This window comes from Macrosteles quadrilineatus, unplaced genomic scaffold (assembly GCF_028750875.1).
Source record: "Macrosteles quadrilineatus isolate MER2022 unplaced genomic scaffold, UCM_ALF_1.0 Scaffold_8__2_contigs__length_117827958, whole genome shotgun sequence".
NCBI classification, from domain to species: domain Eukaryota; kingdom Metazoa; phylum Arthropoda; class Insecta; order Hemiptera; family Cicadellidae; genus Macrosteles; species Macrosteles quadrilineatus.
Genome location: NW_026542601.1, coordinates 59,658,796 through 59,681,772, shown reverse-complemented (window position 1 = coordinate 59,681,772; position 22,977 = coordinate 59,658,796). Strand labels below are relative to the sequence as shown.

The following is a 22,977-nucleotide window of genomic DNA, read 5'->3' as shown; positions in this document are numbered from 1 at the left end:
AGTACTGTGCATCCTTATTTTAATCTAACGTTATGAATATGCCTACTAAAACTAAAATTTCAACAATCTGTATGTCTCTATAATCTTGTAATAACTTGTAATATTATACATACTTGGTTTTCAAAACTTTCAAAATTAAATATATCATTTACCTTATTAAAAACTGGTTCAGCAGCCTTTGGAACTGGTTTGCTAAACACTTGTTTAGTCAGTCCTGCCAACCCCTTGTCCTCAATTTTGTCGTCTGTTGTCTTCTTGAAAGGATTGGCCCGTTTCATCGGATTGGACAGTCTGGTTGGGGCCAGTGATGATTTAATTTGTTTTAGGGCTAAGATTGGGTTTTCGTTTTCTGAAAAAGTACAAATATTCAAACTAGAGAATATGGAGTTTTATGGATAGTAAACTGCACAGATCACAATTGACCGTTTCAGTTGTTAAAAACAGCTTTTTTAAAATACCCTTTAATTGCCGAATGATTTGACAAATAGATAGCAAACCCACTGGGAAGAATTGTCATCTTATTTAAAGGTCAATTTGTAAAAACTTGTAAAAAAAGGAGATATACTGTAAAAACCTTCAGTGTCCAATAGTTAATGACAAACCTAGTCTTCTAAATCAAGAGACTATTGAAAAATTAAACTTCCTATATTCTTTTGATTTAACTAAAACGCTAAAACATTAATGAATCATTAACAATCATAATATGCTGATCTAGGTCATAATTAAAACTGAAACATAAGACTTTTGAGTTACTGCCTTACCTGGAACACGTTCTTCATTTGAAGGAGCGAACAAGTCCTGAGACAGAGGAGGTGGGTCTCTTTCAGACGACTCCTTCCAGTTGTCCCTTATGTTGTCCTCATATCTAACAAATTAGAGTAAAAATCATATATATATAATTTTTTTTCCAAAACTGTCAAACATACATATCAAATTTCATATGGACAGAATATCATATTGGTATAATAGGTACTTTGGTTTTATACGGAGGCCACTTATTTTACAGCGCGCTGCAGCGGTTATGTAAGGTTGGGTTATCATAAAAATGTTCGTAGGACTTATAAATCGAGCGATACTAGATGAGTAATACTTTTTATTTATGATAACCCAACCTAACATAACCGCCACAGCGCACTGTATAAGGATGGCCTCCGTATAATACCAAAGTACCGTATAGTAATACAAATAAGTAAACAAATTGATAGTTGAGTAACACAGGAAATTTAATCTGTGATGAAAATGTCTGTTATAATCTCCTCAAATAACAGCACAACATAGTTAAAAAAAATAAGCTGGCCTCAATCATTGACGTTTCCTCAAGCAATCACACAAATTAGGGATGGACGGAATTGAATTTTTAGTTCGGGACGGAACGGGACGGGATATTTTCCTGTGTATAAAAAGAAAGTCTTGAGTATTGCAGTGACCAAACAAGACAAACAAAATCAATATTTACCATTTATGGTACTGACCTATAAAAACAAGAAAATGGGTAGGCCTAAAAATTTACAGGTATAGAAATGACTCGCGGTCACGGTGCGATCGTCGGTACGACTCGCGGTCACGGCATGATTGTCGGTATGACTCCGTGGTCACGGCGCGATCGTCGAAATTACTCGCGGTCAGGGCGCAATCGTCGGTATGACTCAGCGGTCTCGGCGTGATCGCCGGTATAACTTTGTGGTCACAGAATGATCGTCGAAATGACTCGCGGTCACGGCGCGATCGTCGAAATGACTCACGGTCATGGCGCGAACGTCGGTATGACTTTGTGGTCACAGCATGATCGTCGGTATGTCTCCGCGGTCACGGCGTGATCTTCGGTATGTCTTCGCGGTCACGGTGTGGTCGTCGGTATGACTCCGCGGTCACGGCGTGATCGTCGGTATTACTAGTGGTCACGGCGTGATCGTCAGTATTACTAGCGGTCACGCCGCGATTGTAGTATGACTCGCGGTCGATCGGCGGGATCGTCGGTATGTCTCTGTGGTCACGGCGTGATCGTCGGTATGACATTGTTGTCACAGCATGATCGTCGAAATGACTCACAGTCATGGCGCGACCGTCGGTATGACGTATGACTCAGCGTTCTCGGCGTGATTTTCGGTATGACTTTGTGGTCACAGCATGATCGTCGGTATGTCTCCGCGGTCACGGCGTGATCGTCGGTATTACTAGCGGTCACGGCGCGATCGTAGTATGACTCACCTCCTGCGTTCGCGGAACTATCTTGAACATCTTTCGCGATAGCGGCGTCATCGTCACTCGCGAAGCGGCAAAATCGTTGACGATCGGACCAAATCCCGTCCCGAAAAATTCCCGATTCAAATGTAATCCCGTCACAAAAATCGGGAATAATATTTCCCCGAAAATTTCATGAAATTTCGGGACCCGTCCATCCCTAACTCAAATCAAAGCTTAAGATTAAAGCTAGATCAAAGGCTAAACTTTACTTTAAATTTCATTCAAAATTACACAGACGAATCATATCCTACATCAAATGGAAAAGTTACTTAAATAGTTTAGGTACATTGTTGTCAACATCAAGTGTGAGCTGGAAGAAGTAGGCTTTGTAAAGCATTCACTGCAGAACAATGAAAAAAATTAAACGTACATCATGATCCATCATGGCCTGATGGTAAAGCTTGTTTTACATTTCCTCAACGTTAACCAAATGATATTACACATGTCTTTTGCCCTACATAAGAGTGTCAGGGGTCTGTTACCATCTGACCAGCCTAAATTTAGAAACAGTTTTGAATCAGCTTTTGCAACCATTACTCTATAACTCATCAATGTTTGTGGAAAACTTACTTATTTTGTGCCATGAGACGAATGGTGCTCACATTGAACAATTAAGGGACTAACTATTTGAGCATTTAAATTACGATACTTGTGAGTTCAATCAAATAGATATTATAATGATTTTATCTTTAAATTAATAATAATTTGAAAACCCCGAGCAATTTTTCTGTATCCAATAACACTGGTTACACAGACAAACTAACCTAGAGTCAGGTGGGGGGGATGGAGGTGACTTGTTAACCGCCTCGGTTATCCTGTTGGCAAGTTGGATGCGGCCGAGCTTAGAGGCGTACTTGACAGCGAGTTCAACGACCTCTGGACCCATCAGCTGACACAGACCCACGGCTCTCACCTCGAGCCCGCTCTGACACGCCAGCTGTGATCACGATACATTTGTAAGACAAACTCAGTGAGTGATTTGAATTTTTAAATTCAAGTCTTTGTAAATAGTTTTTTACGTAGAGATGTATATTTAAATTGAATGCAAGCAGGAACAAACATTTTTTTACATACATCCTGAGAAGTATAGTACACATTTAGGCCTAGTCCTACTTGTTGAGGTTTTAATCTACACAGTTACAATATTACACAGTGTGAGACCTCACATCTAGTTTACCTAAAAAAAACTTTTCTACAAAAAACTATAAAATTCTAAATTATAAAATTCGACCAATCTATAAAATTTCTACAATAAACTTCAATATAAAAACTCATGCTGCATATCATCTGTTGACCGTTATTGCGTTAGTCACTGGGATCGTGGAACATCACAATTATAATCACGGGATTGTTGAATAACGCATCAATTCTGGCGGCACATCGTCAGAAACTACTAAACGCCCTTGGCCTTTCCTTTAGACTTTTAGTTCAATATTAATGTAGGCCTATTACGTTTTGTGGAATAACACTTAACGTTTTTGAACAGTCCTAATTATCCCTTTGGTTAGTAATACATCATACAATCCAAATGTATTGTTTAATATGTTGACTTAAGTGAAAGTACATTGAAGTAGGCTGTAGTACTAAGTTTTTACTGTTACAATAATTAGTAAATTTTATTTTACTGAAGCACAAAAAAAACATTTTTCAACAGTCACCCGACAAAGTTGGCAGAAAGCTGCTAATTGCTGCATATTTATACTTTGCCGTACGGTTTATACTTTGGCGCAAATCAGGATTCCAACGAAACAACACAAAACAGCGTGGTTCTATTATGCACGTAATCCGTGTACACTTGGAGATAGGTTGGAACACTTAACGAAAAATAATACTATGAGCAGCTGATTGACTATTATAACTACGATTTAACCTGTCATTTCGTGTTTATAGTTTGTTCTTTTTTAGGTATTTCTGAACTTTCTGGACTTTACTTTTAAACGTTTTTAAAACATTCCTACGATCTTTATAAACAAGAAAATACCTCTAAAGCATTTTTTTAGGCGTGGAAACGACTACAAATTACAAAAAAATACGGAACTATTTTCTCAAATTGCGGACCACACTGCTTGCCAAGGAAAAAATAGCGGAGTGATACAAACCGGTGACTACTTTCTCGAGGGCACCTATTTGTGTTGCCAGCTGAATCTAAAAATGTGTTGTATAGTGTTTGAAAGATTAATTATTTATATGCTTTATAGTGACTGTAGGAAAAATATAATGTGTAACACGAGTGCAAAAGGCCTTTGCTGCACTCAAGATCATTCGTAAACATTGCTCTCGTGTGCAGCAAAGTGCCACTTTGCTCACTAGTTACACAAATAACTATTTACTCTATCATATCTTGTTCAAAAATTCTTATTATAACAATCAGCTGTTACCAACATATTAAATTAAATACAGAACAAATAACAGCAAACATATTATAGAAAAATAAAATTACATTCAACCTAAAGCCCCCCATACACGGGCGAGCATGTTCGCGAGCATGTTGGCGAACATGCTCGGTGTTGTCAACAGACGGACGAGCATGCTCGCGAACATGCTTGGCGTTCCCAACAGACGGACGAGCATGCTCGCGAACATGCTCGTTGCTCGGTAGCGGTTCCTAGGCCTATTCTTGCTTCTCTTGTGCGCTGTGACAGTCAAGTTGAGTGTATTTAATATTTGATTACTTTATTTGGATTAAATTTAAATGGATGCCAATGCTGTTGTGGCTATTTGCGATGGTGCAGTTTGTTTGGAAGAGGAAAGCAAAAGTAAGCTACGAAAAATATGGTGTAAAAATTGGCTCAAAAACAGAAAACGGTTCAACCATGTCCCTTCTAAGAGAACTATTAAAATTCTGTCGTTGTGCAAAAACATATCTCGTAGTTTTGCTTATTCTAGACTTTCTTAGAATTATTTATTTGTGACAAATTAATACAGAATTGATTGTAAACATTTGTGTAATAATATACAAATTTTAATTGATGTATCCTCTATTTGGAAACTCATTTAAATTTGTATTTATTACGTTACAAACACAAATAAATATATATTTAGCTTTTGTAAACATTGATTCTAAATCTATTACTGTAACTGGAATACATCAGAATATCAACACCATGATGATTACAAGTGCAATGTGTCTATTGCGGCTACTTTGTAATGGCGGTAACGAAGTAATAGTTTGGAATCGGAACGGTTACTTGTAATGAGTCCATGAGTGTAACTGGAATCATAGTAGCGGCTACATCGATGGAATAATTTAAGCCTATCTCTACCCACTGTGGGTGAGTTGCAGCGGCGAACATGCTCTCGAACATATTGGTCGTCCCCACAGACGGGCGAGCATGTTCGTGTTCAGGCTCGCCAGGTCCGACGAGCCGAGCGCCGAGCCCAACATTCTCGCCGCGACGGATCCCACACACGAGCGAGCATGTTCGTCACCAACACCGTCACGAGCATACTCGCGAACATGCTCGCCCGTGTATGGGGGGCTTAATAAATGCTCAATAGCATTCATAGAAATGTTCTTTTCCTTTTTACTGTATTTTTTAATTTGCTACTTTACTGTAGATGATTTGTTACAAGCATATGTTAAAATCCATTTGTTTACATTTTCGTAAAACTGTCATTGGCGGCGGGGGTATTATAGTATAGATATGGTACTAAGGAATACATCAAAACAGACTTCTTTTTCTGTATTTAAAAATACCCCCGCCGCAGCAAACCTGCCGACTAAGTGAATTTCCATTTCTCAGAATTGATTTTCAATCAAATCTATTTAAATAACATTAGGTTCCCCGAGTACATAGGTTTGCTGCTACAAAAAAAACAAATAAAGCGTGTTTTTTTAGTAAAATATTAATAGCTTAGTATAAAATAAATAAATTTGCCAAATTTGATCAAAATATATCAATAAACAAGCTACAATACTACAATATTTTACAATAGAATAACATAGAAATTTTAAATTTACAACTTTTTGAATTTATTCCACTGCCAATAACCGTACAAAAACACTTTATGTACTAAACTATTTGTTTTTTTAAGCTCTTTAAAACGGTCTAGAGAGAAATTGGGAAATTTTGTGTTTTTAGGGTCAAAAATGAGATAAAAACATTTTTTACCCCATAAAAGCCCCCGTAAAACCCCGTTCCCATGGTCCGATCAAGCTAGTTTGTGAATTCATTCAAGATTATCCTGCCTTACACCTTCAAAACAAATGTCGTCAAAATTGGAGAAAAATTACTCAAGTTATCGCGTTCACGGACGTATATATACAGTTGTCTCATGAGAGATGTCTCAAATTGAAAGCGGAAAAACGGCTTAACCTACAAGGATAATATAAAATTATTTTCCCAAGGAAATCGACCCCAAGGAATAACGTAAAAATATTTTTAACTTTTTCCGATACAGGGTGAGCCAAAAACTAACAAAGTCTCATTCCTCTCATGTATTGCACTATTGCGTACATCAAGAAGACCTATTGCCTTGAAATAATCTAAAGACAATAATCTCTAAGCCATTTTAGTCCCAGGAGCCCAACCTCAGTGCGTAACAACTACATTTTTTTCCAAAATGGAGGCTGTAGAATGTTTATCTGTTAATGTATTAGAATGAGCTCAGGATGTTGACACTACAGGGTGTTTATTTTAAGGCAAAGATGAGTGCTGAATGAATGTAATGACAGGTCTGTTACACACCTGACAGGTTAAGGTCACCTGATTCTTTAGCTGGGACCATTTATAAAAACACACTGAATTGCACACTAAAAAATAGGCAGATATGTTATCTTACCGCAAATAATTTGAGAAGTGTTTTCTTGATCGTCCGGTCGGCAGAGTCCCTTTCGTCGTCAGCATCAGAGAGAGACGACACAGCCACGTTACATCGCCAAAACTGCTCCTCAAGCTGTCCTTTTTCCACCGACATTTCGCACATTGGAACCTAAAAAATAGAGCTTACTGACTTGTTTTCTGTTTACACCTTATTTTCTGCGTTTGGGCATAGTTGTAAGCTTTGTACTCAGTATACAAGTGGTTTGAGTGCTTGCCTTAAATTACAAAGATTGCTGGTTTTACCCTGCAGACAATTTATCCTACATCCAAGTGATGTTTTAACTATACTGTTGAGAGATTCCTTTTTTGAAAATAGTTAGATGGAAACAAGAGCATGGATTGTATAGTTTTCTTTGAGAAAAATTAAAAAACTGCGGTTGTTTCCAGTTTCAGTAGCATAAGCATAGTCTGCCAGTGTCTAGTACTAGTCCAGTTCTGTTCATTTCCAACGTCCGAGTCTTAAGTAGTAAGTGTCAAAGATTTCAAGGCACGCAAATTGTGATAACAGTATGCAATTTGGATATTTAAACATCATTCCTACTTCCAGCAACAGTAGTTTTTAGATTTTACAAACATCTTAATGCAATATAAGTTATAATTGATACAAAAACTTAATTAGGGGTGGGCGAGTACTCGACTGTCGAGTAATTACTCGAGTAGTTGGCAATACTCGACAGTCGAGTCGAGTAGTTAAAGATACTCGTGACTCGAGTCGAGTAGTAGACGTTAAGCCGATTTCGTTATTTTCATTGATATTTGACAAATAAATAGTAAGAAAGGAAAATGTTTGAGTTTTATTTAATCCCTTAACCCCTTTAAATATTGACATACTAGGCCTACTAATAATCGGCAACCTAGACATCGCTTGTGTCATCCATTTCACTGACAGCGACAGCGCCGACAGCTGAGCTGACACTGGGTGATAGGCAGTGGTGTAGGTGTGCGAGTGCGATGCATCGAATCCCGATTCGATCCAGCATGCATCAAAATCCCGATGCATCGATTACGTCACGATACAGCTCTACTAGTAAAAAGGGATGATTCGATTATCGTCATCGATACCACCGATACTTGGACATTGGTATCGGTACCAAGACTCGATTGTCAAAACCAAAAGTCGATTCCGATGATACCGACATCCGACAGGGATAAATATTTTTTTACTGTATAGCTACAGTATTAGTTTTGTCATCACGGTTAACAATTTTCATAGCCAACTTAGAAACTATCTAGTTCAAAACAGCGACGGTGCCGGTGACATTGTTTAGCTTCAGCATTGCACAACACAATCTACGAATCTACATTTCAAGATGTCAGACTCAACTCAAGTGACAACCGGCGCGCGAATGTCCTGCCAACACGAAATTAATTATACTAAACAATGTCTGTATCAATAAGTCAGACATTTAGATGTATTATTTTTATTTTTAGTACAAAATAAATAACCTAAACACGTCTAAATTTTCAGTTTAATAATCCCTGCATTATACGCATCATTAGAAAAATTATATTCAACCATTATCGTCGTATGGTTAGGCTTGCTTTATATTGCGCCAAAAAGTAGATCCATATTTTGATCTGTACTATCTACCTGATTAAAGAGTTTAGTGAAGTTTTAAGTGCTACTATAACATAATGTATTTATTGAAAAATATTATAAGCCTTAGTCCGTGTCGATTTTGTAATGTTAAAACGATTGGTGAATGTTGACAATAAAAGTATGTAACAACAGTTCTCATTGGTCAGGAGGCGTCAGTGCACTACCATGTCAGCCAATCGACTTTCGTGTTTCAATTGAGCAAATGACGATTGCTTTGACATCGTTTAATGTTTTATTGTGGGTGGTAAGGGTATCGATAAATATCGTGATTCGAGATCCGATATGTCAGACGTGTTTGTTTATAAATAATGAGTATTTAAGTATAAAAAACTAGGTTACAGACAGGTTCAAAACTTCGATTGTTCCAATCCATTGTTGACACCCCTACACGGAGGTTATAGTGACGTCGTGCATAAGGGCCAGGCAGGCCGGTTCACAGTGAATCCACTATGCCGAACCTTGTTCTTGGTATAATCGGGAACATAGTCAAACACTTTTGTTACTAAATAAAACTATGAAATGTTTGTTAAAAGCACTCTTTTGGTCTTTTGGAGATTTGAGTCCGAAAACATAATCTTAATTGTAGGCTAAAAGTAAAACCTATCTATTGCCATACTTTTCTCCACAGACGTCGACATAGGCTATTATGCAATGTCTTTAAAAAATACCAGGGTTTTAGTCAAAATACTTTTGTTAACATTGACAATGTGCTGTTTTAGCACAGTTCATTCCTTGACCACGATCGTTTTTACTCACTAGAGAAAAGACTCTCCTAACAAAATGTATTTGTAGGCCAAGATGTTTGTAATTTTTTTAATGTATAACTGCAATTGCTTTTAAAAAGAAATACAAAAACTGACAAATGACTTAGATTAATACTTAAAAAGTTAAGCCTATTTATAAATTAGAGGAAACTTTATTAGATCTCATCATAGTCAAATTCAAACATTTACAGTATTTCAAAATAATTTAACACTCTTGTGTAATGGAAATCTGCAAGCCACTGAGGCCGAGGGTGAGGGAGGGCATGTGAACCAGGCTTTAGAACAAGGGCAAATTCTGCCAAACTTTCTCTTTTCCTCCCCCATGTCCCGTTAGACGGTGGGTGGGGCTTCACACAATAAAAAGTTCATTCATTCACAGTAGAGTAGAGTTTTTGTGGCAGTGACGTATGTCTCTTGTCTGCTCTTCAAGTTCACACATCTGGACTTCTTTAAAACAATTTTAAGTGATAATCTTTATTAAAAATAAGTGAAAAACTGTTGACATTTTCAAGGGAAAAAAGTTGAGAAATAAAAGTGTTAAAAATTTTGTTTGATTAGTTATTCAGTATTTCAAAAATATCCTCATTTATGATTATGTTTTCAGCTAGACTTGGTGACTTTTTCATAGTTAAACAAATTTTGAAGAAATATAATTAGTGAGAAAATGTCATTATATAGGAAGTTAGTTTTTACTCACTTGGGGGAAAAAACTTACCTTACAAAGAGTATTTGTAGACCAAGATGTAGGCTAGGTACGTAATAAAAAAAAAATTATAAACTAATGAGTTAACTAAGACAATTTCATGGAATTTCAAATAAATACAAAAACTGAGAAATGACTTAGATAAATACTTATAAGCCTATTTATAAATTAGAGGAAACTTTATTAGATCTCATGCTTTAGTCAAATTCAAACATTTACAGTAGGCCTATTTTAAAATAAACACTTAGTTCCATATTTTTGCAATTTTTTTTTCAATTAATAATAAACCTTTAACACCAAAATATAATTTTGATACACACATATTGTGTTTTTTTATATGGTATAAAAGTTTTTAACCAGGTCTATTTTTGGTGAGAAATTGAGAAATGCTTTGTTCGTAAAAATGAAGATGGAATATATGTAAAATAAAATTGTTGATTTTCTCGTGAACTACTCGACTCGATACTCGAGAATTAGGGCTAATTACTCGACTCGACTCAAAAAAACACTACTCGCCCATCCCTAAACTTAATAATACTTAGCCTATTTTTTAAACATCGAGTTATTTACGGTCACCAGGTATAAACATTTTAAATCTAAATTTACAATCAAACCCATAAGAAAGTTTCAAAATGAGGTTGATAGAGTGATTGAGAAGAACTTACCAGCCAAGACACTTCAGAGACAGTTGGGTGGGGGAAGGTTGGAGGGTAGAACGCACCCTTGCACAACACACCCCTTACTGTCTGGAACTTCTCACATACACCAACCACAAAGTAGTGGTCCGACTTGCCCTTGCACTGCAATCATGAGGCAAATCACTCAAATCAGTTAGAAATACAGTATTTCCAGTTCTTAGACATTCATTGCTCTTGGATTAAAGTTCGATGTTAGTAGAGTATGTTGTTTAAATGATTATTGTGAATATTTTCAATTACTGATCTACTGAAAGAAGTTTCATTAGGTTTTAGGATCTCAAATCTGATTTATAAAATTGAATGACAGCTGTAGTATATTTTTCACTTCATTCAAAATTATATTTCCTCCCTTGTACTACAACATAGAATACAACAGAAATAAGTAATAATGTTCACCGCTATCTGTCGGTGGCTTAATTCAATTAGGGCTATTTCCATTCTGAAACCGACAACAATTAACATGGCAATGGAAAGTCTAGGACTATCTCCATAGTCAAATTTTATGTTCAAACTACCTAAATATGCCAGATTCCAAAATGTTCAAAAATTGCATTTAGACAATTATTGTTAGTACAACTCTTAACAACATTGGAGCAAGGAGCCTGTTGGAGACATTAATCTATGGACAACCCATTTCATTTACTATCTTAAGCTTTGGAAAGTTCATAATAGTCCAAATTAAAGTTCCCCATGGAAAATAATTAAATTGTGCAAAAACCACGAATACTGTAGGTACTACATTTTTGCAATTCATTGAGAGAGTTTATTACTTTAATTAACTGTAAAGAATGATAATTTTGTTGAAGTAAAAATTTGAAAAACTCGTTAAAATTCAAAGAGATTCTTACCTGTTCATCCACATTACATATGGGAGTCCAGTTAGAGGACGGAGTGAGTTTACGCAAGACTCCTGCAGTGTCCAAGGAACAAAGTGATCCTGAAAACACAGTTCATTTTACTGTACTTTGGTGAATCAAAACTTTGAAAAATAACCTAATGTCAATTTAATCATAAATGAAAACCCCAACTAGAACAAAATTACTGCAGATTGTGATAATAACTTATGCACAAAATAACAACCAAATATAGATTCAAAGAGATTATTTTAAATAACTCACCCTCTTCTGAGAAGCCTATCCAGCGCAGACGAGATCGAGGGGTGAGGGGTAGAGGTCTGGAGGAAGTTGGTCGTATGAGAGTATCACCATCTCCTAGCCACAACTGCAGGTAGCTCATACATTGATCTCCGTCCAGACCTGAATCAAATTGGATACAAAAATGCTTACGTTAATAACGTTCATGATGATTGGCCTCAGAGCTGTTTGATTAGTGGTCATACTAAATTATAACGTTTCAGCTATGACTCGTCCTCACAGTGGATTATCCTGGTTTAACTTTCTGTCAAGCGAAAATCAGTCCGTCAGGGGCTTAAAATAATTCAGCTTGCAATGTCGTCATATTATTAACACTACCTTTAACTATGAATAGAGCTACATTCACATTCTCACTTATAAGTTGTGGACAGTTTTAGAGTCAAGATAAACATAGCTGAATCAAGCCAAAAACAGAGTGCACTCAAACTGATTAATGAGGAATATGTAACATTTTTAATCCAACTGAAAGGACAACTTATAGTAAGCTATCTTTTACAGTAACAAAAACTAACGGAAAATACTATAGCTACACTTTGAGTGACCCATTTAACTATGTCCATTTAGATAAAAATATGTGATGTTTATACTCAGTATCATAAAGTTAATGACACTAGGCAGAAAAGTCTGCTACGCTTACTACTTTTAAAAAATTTTACTAACTACTTTTCTTGCTTTTTTTTAGAGGTGTGCGAGGCATCGAAAATGCATTGAAATTACGATTCGATTCAGTGGTGATCAAAAAACAATTTGATTCATGAGGGAGTCAGTATCCATACACGAAAAACGCCTGCAGAAAGTCAATGCAATACCCGCAATACAGCAGCGCGTTGTTCAGTTTCTTTTGCGAAGGCCTTCTTATATATTAATTCTTTGCTTGTAAATATTGCTTTAATTGTTTTATAATTATTTGTTATGACATTGCAAATGATGAGAAGTTTTGTTAAGTGTAAGCAGTGTGATACATGTTTTACTTCTGTAAACATACCGGTAGCCAAAACAATTCACTCCAAAATCATTCTAAAAATAACACAAGTCTGAAAAATTTTTACTTGATACTTAACTAGTAAAACTGATCTTTTAGACTGATAAATTTGGTATTATTTTAGGTCTCAAGCTATGTATACCTTGTATTTTGTAGGTCTGATTCTATCTTCTAATTTTATCTTTTTTATGTAATCAAATCGAAAGTTTCAGTATAAACCTTGCAAATGTTTTTATTTGTTTACACCAAACCCAAAACATATCTTTATTTGTAAAATCAATATTATAAAATAGGTAACATGCTTAACAATATGATTCTGCAAGTTAACATTATGAAATAGGCAAGTAAAGTAGCTCACTTACATTTCCAGCAATACAGGTTCTTCTAATACTAATATATGATTGAAAATAAATGTTTTGTCCCCGAAAATTCATGTTGTCATATGTATAAATACTGAATAGGCCTAATACCACATCAACAAAAATTTGCATTATATAAATGTGGTAAATTTTAATCAGCCTATGTTATTTCACTCCATTGACAAGTATTAATATAAAAATGCTGTATTGCTTCAAATCAAGTTGCATCGATTTGAATCGAAAATCTTTTGAACCAAATCATTGCTTTGAATCGAACATTTTTTGCTACTACGAAGTGTTGCCATCGGTGTTCGTGGTGTACTGGAAAGAGTTATCAGCTCATGCCCAAGAGGTAATCAGATCTAATCCCACCGGTGACACTAACTTTTTGTCAAAGATCTTGCTTAGAATGTGATTACTTCTTAACTGTACATCTTTTGTTAGAATTTGAGGCATTTATAATTTTATTTCATGAACAGAACTATTTTTTGATTAGGAAACCTCAATTTCATTTTTTCATTTTTTTCAACTAACCAACAGCAAGTTTGGTTAGTTAGATTAGGTTATGACAGTTTAATTTTATATTAGATGATATCTGCCTCCCATTTCGTCCCTATCACAATAGCCTCTGACAGATCTGTAACAAACGACAATGACAACTACAATCGAATCGATAGTATAAATGATATCGTGATTTGATTGAGAAACGAACGACAGTTGCGAAATCGCACGGCATTTTTAGACAAAAAAGTGCTCACCACTATACTACGATCCCTTCACACATGAAATAAGCAAGCTGTTTACTTTACCAGTGCCGGAGTGATAAACAGCTGTCAGCCAGTGTCTTTGTGCAGTCATGCTAACAACTGGTCCAGGCAGTGATATGATCTCGCGTTGAGTGCCACAGGTCGTAAACACTCGGAGCACCCGTGTGTCCGTCACAACTGCCACAAAGCCTTCTCCTGCGGCAACACACATCGCCTCCTCCTCACCAGGGAGCACCACTGACCACTCTTTTGTGCCATCCCACGCGTTCAGTAAGACACACACCACCTTGCTGAAAAACAGGAGTAGCATGTGGGTGAATTTGTGTTATAAAAATTAAAAGTGCTTGTCGGACCAAATATGATGACAAATAAATGTCTGAAGAAATTCTTAAACTTGACTTCTTGGCTCGTTTATTACCTTGGATTGTCTTCACTAGCCTCACACGCCAGTACAAGAGCTTCACTACTGAGCGCTGCAAGAGTGTGACCAGCCTCGTTGCCCATTCGGAAGTTGTGATGAAGGCTAGTATCGTGGAATTCTACATCTATAGCCGTCTCTTCCTCCACGTTGGTCTGCTTCACAACTCCTACATCGTTCCACACCTACAAAAACCCCAGTTCTTATAAAAAATTTTGAACCATAAATTGAGTCTGCAATTGTGAATGGTGGTGAAGAGTCTCACGGGTTTCAAAATAGGATTTATGGCATAAATTGTTAGGTTTCTACAATAGCAGGAGATTTCAGTGGTATGTAACTTTTTAGACCAATAATAAGCGTTTTGGTCTTGAAAGATACTAAGAGTGCATTACCAGATACTTTGAGGATTAATCTCATCCAATGTCTAAAAAAATTCATTTATGGGTGTTGTAACAGGAAAATTGCAAACTAATGAGCCTAATAATATGATAAAATGTAGCTGAAAACACAAATGTAGAAGCATTCAGAACCAATTAGGAGTTAATAACTAACACTAAAGCAATTATTAATGCTTTCTAAACTGGATACAAATTTGATTAAAAAATATTAAACTATTGACGTCAATCAATAAAAAGCGAGTCAAAATATTTCATACATTTTTATCAAGATCTTATCACACTATGAATTTTAGGTGTATTTTATCTTTGCATTTGAAAAAAAAAAATTGACAAGATTAGAGGAGTTTTCTTAATGAAGCTTGAAAGTTTAAAACCAACATTCAACAACATTCAACACTTAAATCCTCCATGCATTAGATGGTTTTAACTTTTTAAGTATCAAAGTGGTGTATCCATGGTACACTCACCATGTAACGATACTGGAGACTGACAGGTGTAGAAGATGGCTGGAAGGGAGGTTGTAGGTCTATATTGACACTCGGACGAATCTCACTTTGTCGACTCTGTCTCCCTTCCTCTTCTGTGCCTAGAATCAATACAAGATCATACCGAGGTGAACGAAAGTAGCAAAATAGGATTAGGTAACATTTTTCATGGTTATCTAGTGCACTTGTGTATGCTATGGGGATCAAAACTTCACTTCTATTTTTTTAAACGGATACCTGAGGATAACTTCATCCAACATAACAGGCTTAAGCAAACTGGTACAGGATACACAAAGCTTTACACTATATACATACACAAAACATTATTCCACTGTCACTGAGAGCATTTTCAACTAAGGAAGTGAGAGTTTTATTTAGGTCCAATATCTTGAAGGTCCATATTGCCTAAAGAAAACTCTTTTCCTTAGTTGAAAATGTTGTCAGTGAAAGTGAAATATTCTAATGTTTTGTGTATCCTGTACCAGTTTGGACTCTTTCCCATTCAGGTAAGCCTGCTATCCTCCCAAAAATCATTAAAACCTAGGACCTTGTGTTCTATGTTACATCCTTAACTTCATACAACATAGATTGGAGACCTGCTGGGCAATTTGGTGAACCTAAGTGAAGGGATTTCACAAAACTTCCCTATGACTGGAATAGTAATACCAACATTTCCTGTAATGTTTCCCTGGTGGTAAATAGTTCGAGGGTTGGCAGTTCCTCAATTTAATTGAATTTTCCTGACAGTAAGACATATTTTGAATCACTATCTGAATATCTTGGAATTTCCAACGAGAGAGGTTTTCAAGTGAGTTTAAAGATATATCAGATTGGTCGGTAAATAATCTCCGGTGAATGTTATTTTGCAAATTCAGATTTTTCAGGAACTATTTGTAATCAATCTGTTCATTGGTCTTATTACTTGGCTATTTTGACGACATATTTTCAAAGCAAAAAGCAGCAGTGGATAAGAGTGAGCATATAAACTGACAACAAAAGTGCTAAATATTACTCACTATTTCATTTTATTGAACTTAATAATTTAAAATGTTTGTTAATTGTTTATTTATGAAACAGAATAGTATTACTTTGGATGGCACAGCAAATTCTTTTGAGTCCATCCCCACTTAACAATGAATTAAAATCAATAAAATTATTAGGTGTCCTAATTGATTCAAAATTAAATTGGCAAAGTCACATAGAAATCACATGCAAAAAAATTTCTAGAGTAAATTATCTAATTTGGAAACTCAGAGATTTTGTTAGTAATGAATACCTTCGGATTACTTATTTTGGTTTTTTTAAATCGCATATTTCTTACATGATTATTATATGGGGACACTCCCCCCACACCCATGAAATTCTTTTATTGCAAAAAAAGTGATACGAACAATCTGTGGGGCTGGCCCTGTGGATAGCTGTCGACTTCTTTTTATAAACATTAAAAATATTATGACCATGGTAAATTTGTATATTTTTCACTTACTCCTCTACACTAAATATAATCTTATCAATTCATTTGTAGAGAGAGTATACACTCCTACAATACAAGAGGCAAATCAAATATAGAAATCCCTACCCGTAGATTGGCCAAAAAGATAACTGCCATAAAATAAATTGCATTCGAGTTTTTAGTAAATTAGGTCTGGCAGCAAAACTGGTCCCTTTTTAACCGACTTCCCCACTACCAACAAAGGAGGAGGTTCTCAATTTGTTTGTGGCGATGTCTTTTTTTTTCTATGTATGTTCACCAATTTCTCTGTGATTCTTTTACCGATCAGTGTGGTTCCACCACCAAAATAACCAGGAAAATTTCTATTTGGTACCTTATATATTATGTTTAAGTATAATATTTGTTTCGGTGAAATATTCTGAAAACCTTAAATATTCAACATTTGTTTTGTTTACATTTGTGCAGATTGTTTACATTTGTGCAGAGAAGGCAATAAATAATAATAACATTCCTACAGCTGTTAGTTGAAACCGTTTAAATGAAGCTACAGACAATTCTTCATAAAACAGTTGCTTCACTGATCAATAAACTATTTCTTGCCATGGAGCCTTTGAATTACATTGAGAAAAATGCATTTTGTTTTGGTTACTATAAAAAATGTATTTTAACGTTTCACCTGATTTGTGTATACAGTAATTCTGTTATTAGTATTGAATATTCTGACTTACAAAAACATATATGTTTCAGTGAATAGCTGTATGATATTGACAAATAAAGGTGTATTGTGAAAACCAAAGCATTCGTAAAACAGGTCTAAATATAAATTAAATGCAATTATTCCTTACACGACCGAAGAAGTGTGACAGTGCATAATCGTCAATTGTCTTAAAAGTGATAAATATTTTAATTACTAAACATGCATTTGCAGATGTGGAATGTTTATTGGTATTCTCTACCCAGTTACTAGGCCTATATCATATCAATACTATTATGCCTGATTCGGAAAGTCCTAGGGGAAGATGATTTGCAATTTCGACTAGGCTATATCTTGATCAAACAAAACCACCTACATGGCTTGCACCACTTTTAGCTGAACCAATCTTTCATATACATATTTCATTTGCAGATGTGGAATGTTTATTAATATTCTCTACCCAGTTACTATATCATATCAATACTATTATGCCTGCTTTGGAAAGTCTTAGAGGAAGATGATTTGCAATTTCGACTAGGCTATATCTTGAGCAAACAAAACCCCCTACATGACTTACACCACTTTAAGCTGAACCAATCTTTTATATAATATTTTCCAAAGGTACTATACGTGTTAACGACCAATTTTCCACTTTTGAGGGATTTTTTAGTGCTGGTAGCTGAGGAATAACTTTCATTCCATAAGGCTTGAGACGTTACTGTATTTCTTTTTATAATGTAGAAGTACACCGATTGCAGGAAACGATGATGTCTGACATGTCAATGTATCTAGAAAAGACAATTAGTTTGTCATTAGGCCTAATGTAATGGACAACTCTTTCCTTCTTAAGGAATATCTAAAAATGTTTATTTTCATACCCATTGATTATGTAACCTGAACAGGTGACTCAAGCAGTTTTAAAATAATGATTGTTCTGTGGAACTTTTGATTGTGTCAAACAGTTTTGCTTATCAAAAATCCTCAAGTATTTAATATATAAAAACTTATACAGTCACTAAAAATCATGAAATAATTTATTTTTGTAAAAAAATACAACCGACTTCAAACGCTCTAAAAAGAATGAAATAATTTCAATAAAGTTAACTTTTGTATTAGGCATGCTCACGTATTTCAAGTCGGTGCGGCTTAAACTGCAAATATGATTGAAACTAAATATTGTGTGTGTATTTTGAAAATTAATAAATTGTAGCTGGATAACTTAACATAAATATATAAAAAAAAACATACTGAACTGTTTTGTTTATATATTAAAGGAAATATCTTCTTGTATTTTATGTTTAGGCCTACTTCAGAATAAATGCATTATGAAAATAACACACACAAATGTTCTATATGAATAGGAAAATAATTTAGTTTGATATTATGATAGGGAAAAGAAGCTAGTTTAGTATTAAAACGTTACTTTTCCAATTAAAAAACATTTAAATGCGTTATACGATTTTTAAAGATAATCGTTAATACCACTCTAATGCCGATCTCTGATTACGGTAATAAAATAACACTTAACGCATAACTATGAAAAAGACATGCAGATTAACACCTTTAGTTATAGATAGTCACCTGCAATATGGACACCCTCTTTCAATTTTGTATCAAAAATCATCATAGAGCCGCGCCGACTTAAAATACATGAGCTTACCTAATACAAAAGTTTACTTTATTGAAATTATTTCATTCTTTTTAAAGCGTTTGAAGTCGGTTGTATTTTTTTACAAAAATAAATTATAATAGGTTTAAGTCCAAAATGTTTGAGTGGCTCATCAAAGATCCATACTATTGTATAACAGAGTATTTAGTGTCTAAAGTTAATATTGATTTTTAATTTATAACCCACTATTTTTTCTAGTTTTAGTCTTTATTTCTATTGACTATCTATTCCTTGTAAAAGGTCAACGACAATAAAGCTCTTGGTTCTTTATGTTAAGTGAAAGAAAAAGAGAACTTACGAGTCGTAACTTCGCCTCAATATAGCTATTTTTAATTTCATTCACAATAAAACACTAGACAAGGCAAACCAACACTGAAATCTGAGTATTATCTTGGGGAAATTATCCAAGAAGATAAGATTTAAATTCCCAAAAACAGCATATATTAGGGTATATATAAATTCTAACAATAACAGTCCCAAAAACAAATCAATACCTTTAATGCTTGATTTAGCATCATCGTCTTCCAAACCATCGCCCAAGAAGCCAGACTCATTCTTGATCTTATCCAAGGATATCACATTTTCACCATCCTCATCATCAGAGTCTACAAACATAGGGTCTCCCATGGGGATGTCTTCTGGTTTCTTCAACTCCTCACCCTGGTGAAGGAATACACTTGTTTATGTTTTAAGTTATTGGCTACAGTAGTGCCGCATATCATGGGAAATCATACTTAACTCAGAGACAGGAGAGAAAAAAAACAATGTGGCAGCGTTGCGGGGGACTGGCAACACCACAGTCATAGAAGTTAGGGTTCTAACATCACTATCTCACCCCCATCCCATCACCCTCCAACCATACCTCAAGCCAAAACAGACAGAGACAAACATCACCATTACGCACACACACGGGTTGCTATGCCTTCACTGTAAATCATCTGCTGACCAATAACATCACCATTACGCACACACACGGGTTGCTATGCCTTCACTGTAAATCATCTGCTGACCAATGTAAACGCATAGTGTAGTGTTGTTTTGGAAATTATGTAACTATAAACTTTACTCCTGATGATGCCACACATGTTGCGAAATGTAGATGGAAGTGAAAACTATAAGGTAAACCTACAAACTTATGATTGTAAATAATTATGTTTGTGTATTGATTAAAATGTCATCAAATCATCCCCTCAAAAGCTAAGGCTTTGCGTAGTTATGTAGGGATGGTGAATGGAGACTGCTTCTTCATAGTCCACCACCAACTTCAGATTCAACTATGTACGATTGGAGAACGTGTTTTATGGTACTTTCCAGTGTTTTTTGTTTCTTTCTTATACAAACCTAATGTCTGTCCTCTCCTTGCTTATAGGCTCTCTGTTGTTCCGTGTCTTCTGTCAAACAGTATTCTCTATTATAACTTCATCCATCTTTTGGCTGAGGTAATTTGGTGCATTGGACACTAAAAAATCCTCTTCTATAGGGTTAGTACCTCTAAGTTGATTCTCATGACTATCCTAGATAGAGGATTACCATTATGCGTGGGTGTACGTATCTATCAATAAGCTAGTAGCCTTTCATAGAAACCTTTGCACTAAAAAAAACTGTTTTCTTTGTGCTTGCTAACTGAACAACATTAGAATGAAGGTTTAGGCCTGCTAATTATGATCATAAATCCAAATACCTACCCAGTTATCAGCAAGGATATTAAATAAATTATGGCACTGTAAGCTGTGAAACAGCTTCATTAGTGATTGAATGCAGGCCTGTGTAGTTGATATTCTAGATAGAACATCAAAACTCAAAACACACTACCACAGTTCAAAATGCAGAAGACCAAAATTAAAAGAGTCAAAAATATACCGTGTGAAGAGATAATCTGAGTTTTGTTTCTGGCATTGTAGGGATACACAATGTAAACTTAAAGAGATTTTAAGAAGAATTATATTACCAATACCATTATGATTTTAGTGGGATTATATTGTTTGTTAAGAGTATTTTGCAGTACAAAAATACAGCTCAGCAGGCATGGTCAGATAATTCTGGCGAGTCGGTCCTCTGAGGTTCTACTGTGTAAGTACCTCATTTAGCAAGACATTTTTTGAGACAAAAATAGAATTATTATTTCCTAAAATTCATAATTAATCATGATCGTGGATAATGATAGCGATGCTTCTGTGATTATAGGAGATGTTCACAATTTTGCTGAGATCACAGGGAAATTTCGCCTGAGGGGTGGGGTTCGCTTGGGTGGATTTGACCTAGGGTCGTAAGTATCCTAGATATTTGTCACTGACTGTGGTTATCTTACAATTAGGTATCAATCGTGAGGTTTCTCGTTAATAAATGGCATTAAATATCAATCTATTTTTAGATTATATTTTATTACCAGATTTTTATTGATAAAACATAATAGTTCAACAAAAGGGACTTAAAGTAGAGAAACAATTTGTAAAAATAAAAACAGTGTGTAAAACTAACCTGATCGGAGGAAACATTGAGATCCACTGAGCCAAAGTTTCCTCCAGAGTCGCAGAAAGCAATATACGTCATTTGAGGGTTCCAATCTAAGGAGCAGATGTGTAACGCTTCCGATGTTTGTAGTGAAGTGATCAGCCGACGAGAGCCGAGGCCCCAGACGAGGACATGTCCTGCGGTGGTGCTGGCGGCTAGGTAACGTCCACAGTGGGATATCTTCACCACTGATAAAGTCTGTACAAACAGATGGGTAGCAAGGAACTTCATGATTTAGGCCAAAAAATGAAAGAACATACACAGTTTCATAACAAAAAGAAAAGCATTAAACCCAACAGTAGAGAGTAAACTATCAAATCTAAATGTACCGTGTGGTTTAACCAAAGACAGTAGCTCAGTGGACATTGCTGGCTCGAGAACAGCAGCATGCAAACATCTTGCACTCGCTTGCAGTATAATGGTACTTCAGTGTGTTCAGATCATCATGATACAGCAACAGCCAGTTGAGGTATTTTGTAGAATAAGTTAAATTAAGAATAAATTGAAAACATTGGTTGATCAGATGATCTAAGTTATCTCATTATTTGGATGATCAAACATTTTCCAAATTTAACTTTTAATGTGATGTATAGAGAAAACTGATGGAGGTTTATTTTCTCTGTGATACATGTATTATGTAGCAAGCAGCAATAAAAAAAATATAAGATTGACAAGCTTCAAAAATCATTCTTAATACATTTATTGCATCCAATATTTATAATCAAAAAATCTTCAATTCAACCCTGAGAAAATTCAGTAAGTTTTTGATGGTTTGAAACTGGAACCCGCTGTCCTTGATCTTTGGGATTTATATAAATTATCCTGGCTAATGAAACAGCTGATCTTAGTAAGTAACAAAGCTACACAGATCATCTCACACCATTCTACACTCATCCTTCACTCATATTTGGGTTTAAATATGCGCCTGGGTGGCATCCCCAACTCAATAGCTAATGCTAATAATATTTCATGACACCAGCTGATTTCAACGATCCATTACCTGTTTGTCCAGACAAGAGTCAGTTAGAGTGCCAGTTTTCTCCCAGGTGTCACGCTGGTACAGTCGCACCTGGTCACCCCAAGGTACGGCCAGCGTCGCGCCGTCAGGTGTCCAGGCAGTGTGACAGTAAGCTTCAGCTCGTTGCCAAGAGTTGCTCTTGGGCACACAATCCCACGACACCAACTGCAAAATAAGGATAAGCACACTGATTACAGGGTGTCTACCAAGCCAACCAGAAAAAATTCATGAGTAATT

The 22,977-nt window shown here is 35.6% G+C and overlaps 1 protein-coding gene across 2 annotated transcripts in view; it reads right to left on the bottom strand.

Annotated features, from left to right (window-relative positions):
* Positions 1–22,977, bottom strand: part of LOC129001570 (WD repeat and HMG-box DNA-binding protein 1) — a 34,088-nt gene that overhangs the window by 5,520 nt on the left and 5,591 nt on the right. For both annotated transcript variants that reach the window (XM_054428911.1, XM_054428910.1), the window contains 13 exons: positions 22,723–22,905; positions 21,690–21,920; positions 19,706–19,871; positions 15,378–15,496; positions 14,513–14,697; positions 14,137–14,384; positions 11,951–12,088; positions 11,681–11,769; positions 10,800–10,934; positions 7,027–7,176; positions 3,009–3,181; positions 762–865; positions 153–349 (listed from right to left, as the gene is read on the bottom strand). In XM_054428911.1, the coding sequence (XP_054284886.1) occupies positions 153–349; positions 762–865; positions 3,009–3,181; positions 7,027–7,176; positions 10,800–10,934; positions 11,681–11,769; positions 11,951–12,088; positions 14,137–14,384; positions 14,513–14,697; positions 15,378–15,496; positions 19,706–19,871; positions 21,690–21,920; positions 22,723–22,905 (2,118 nt within the window). The remainder of the gene's footprint in view (positions 1–152; positions 350–761; positions 866–3,008; positions 3,182–7,026; positions 7,177–10,799; positions 10,935–11,680; positions 11,770–11,950; positions 12,089–14,136; positions 14,385–14,512; positions 14,698–15,377; positions 15,497–19,705; positions 19,872–21,689; positions 21,921–22,722; positions 22,906–22,977) is intronic.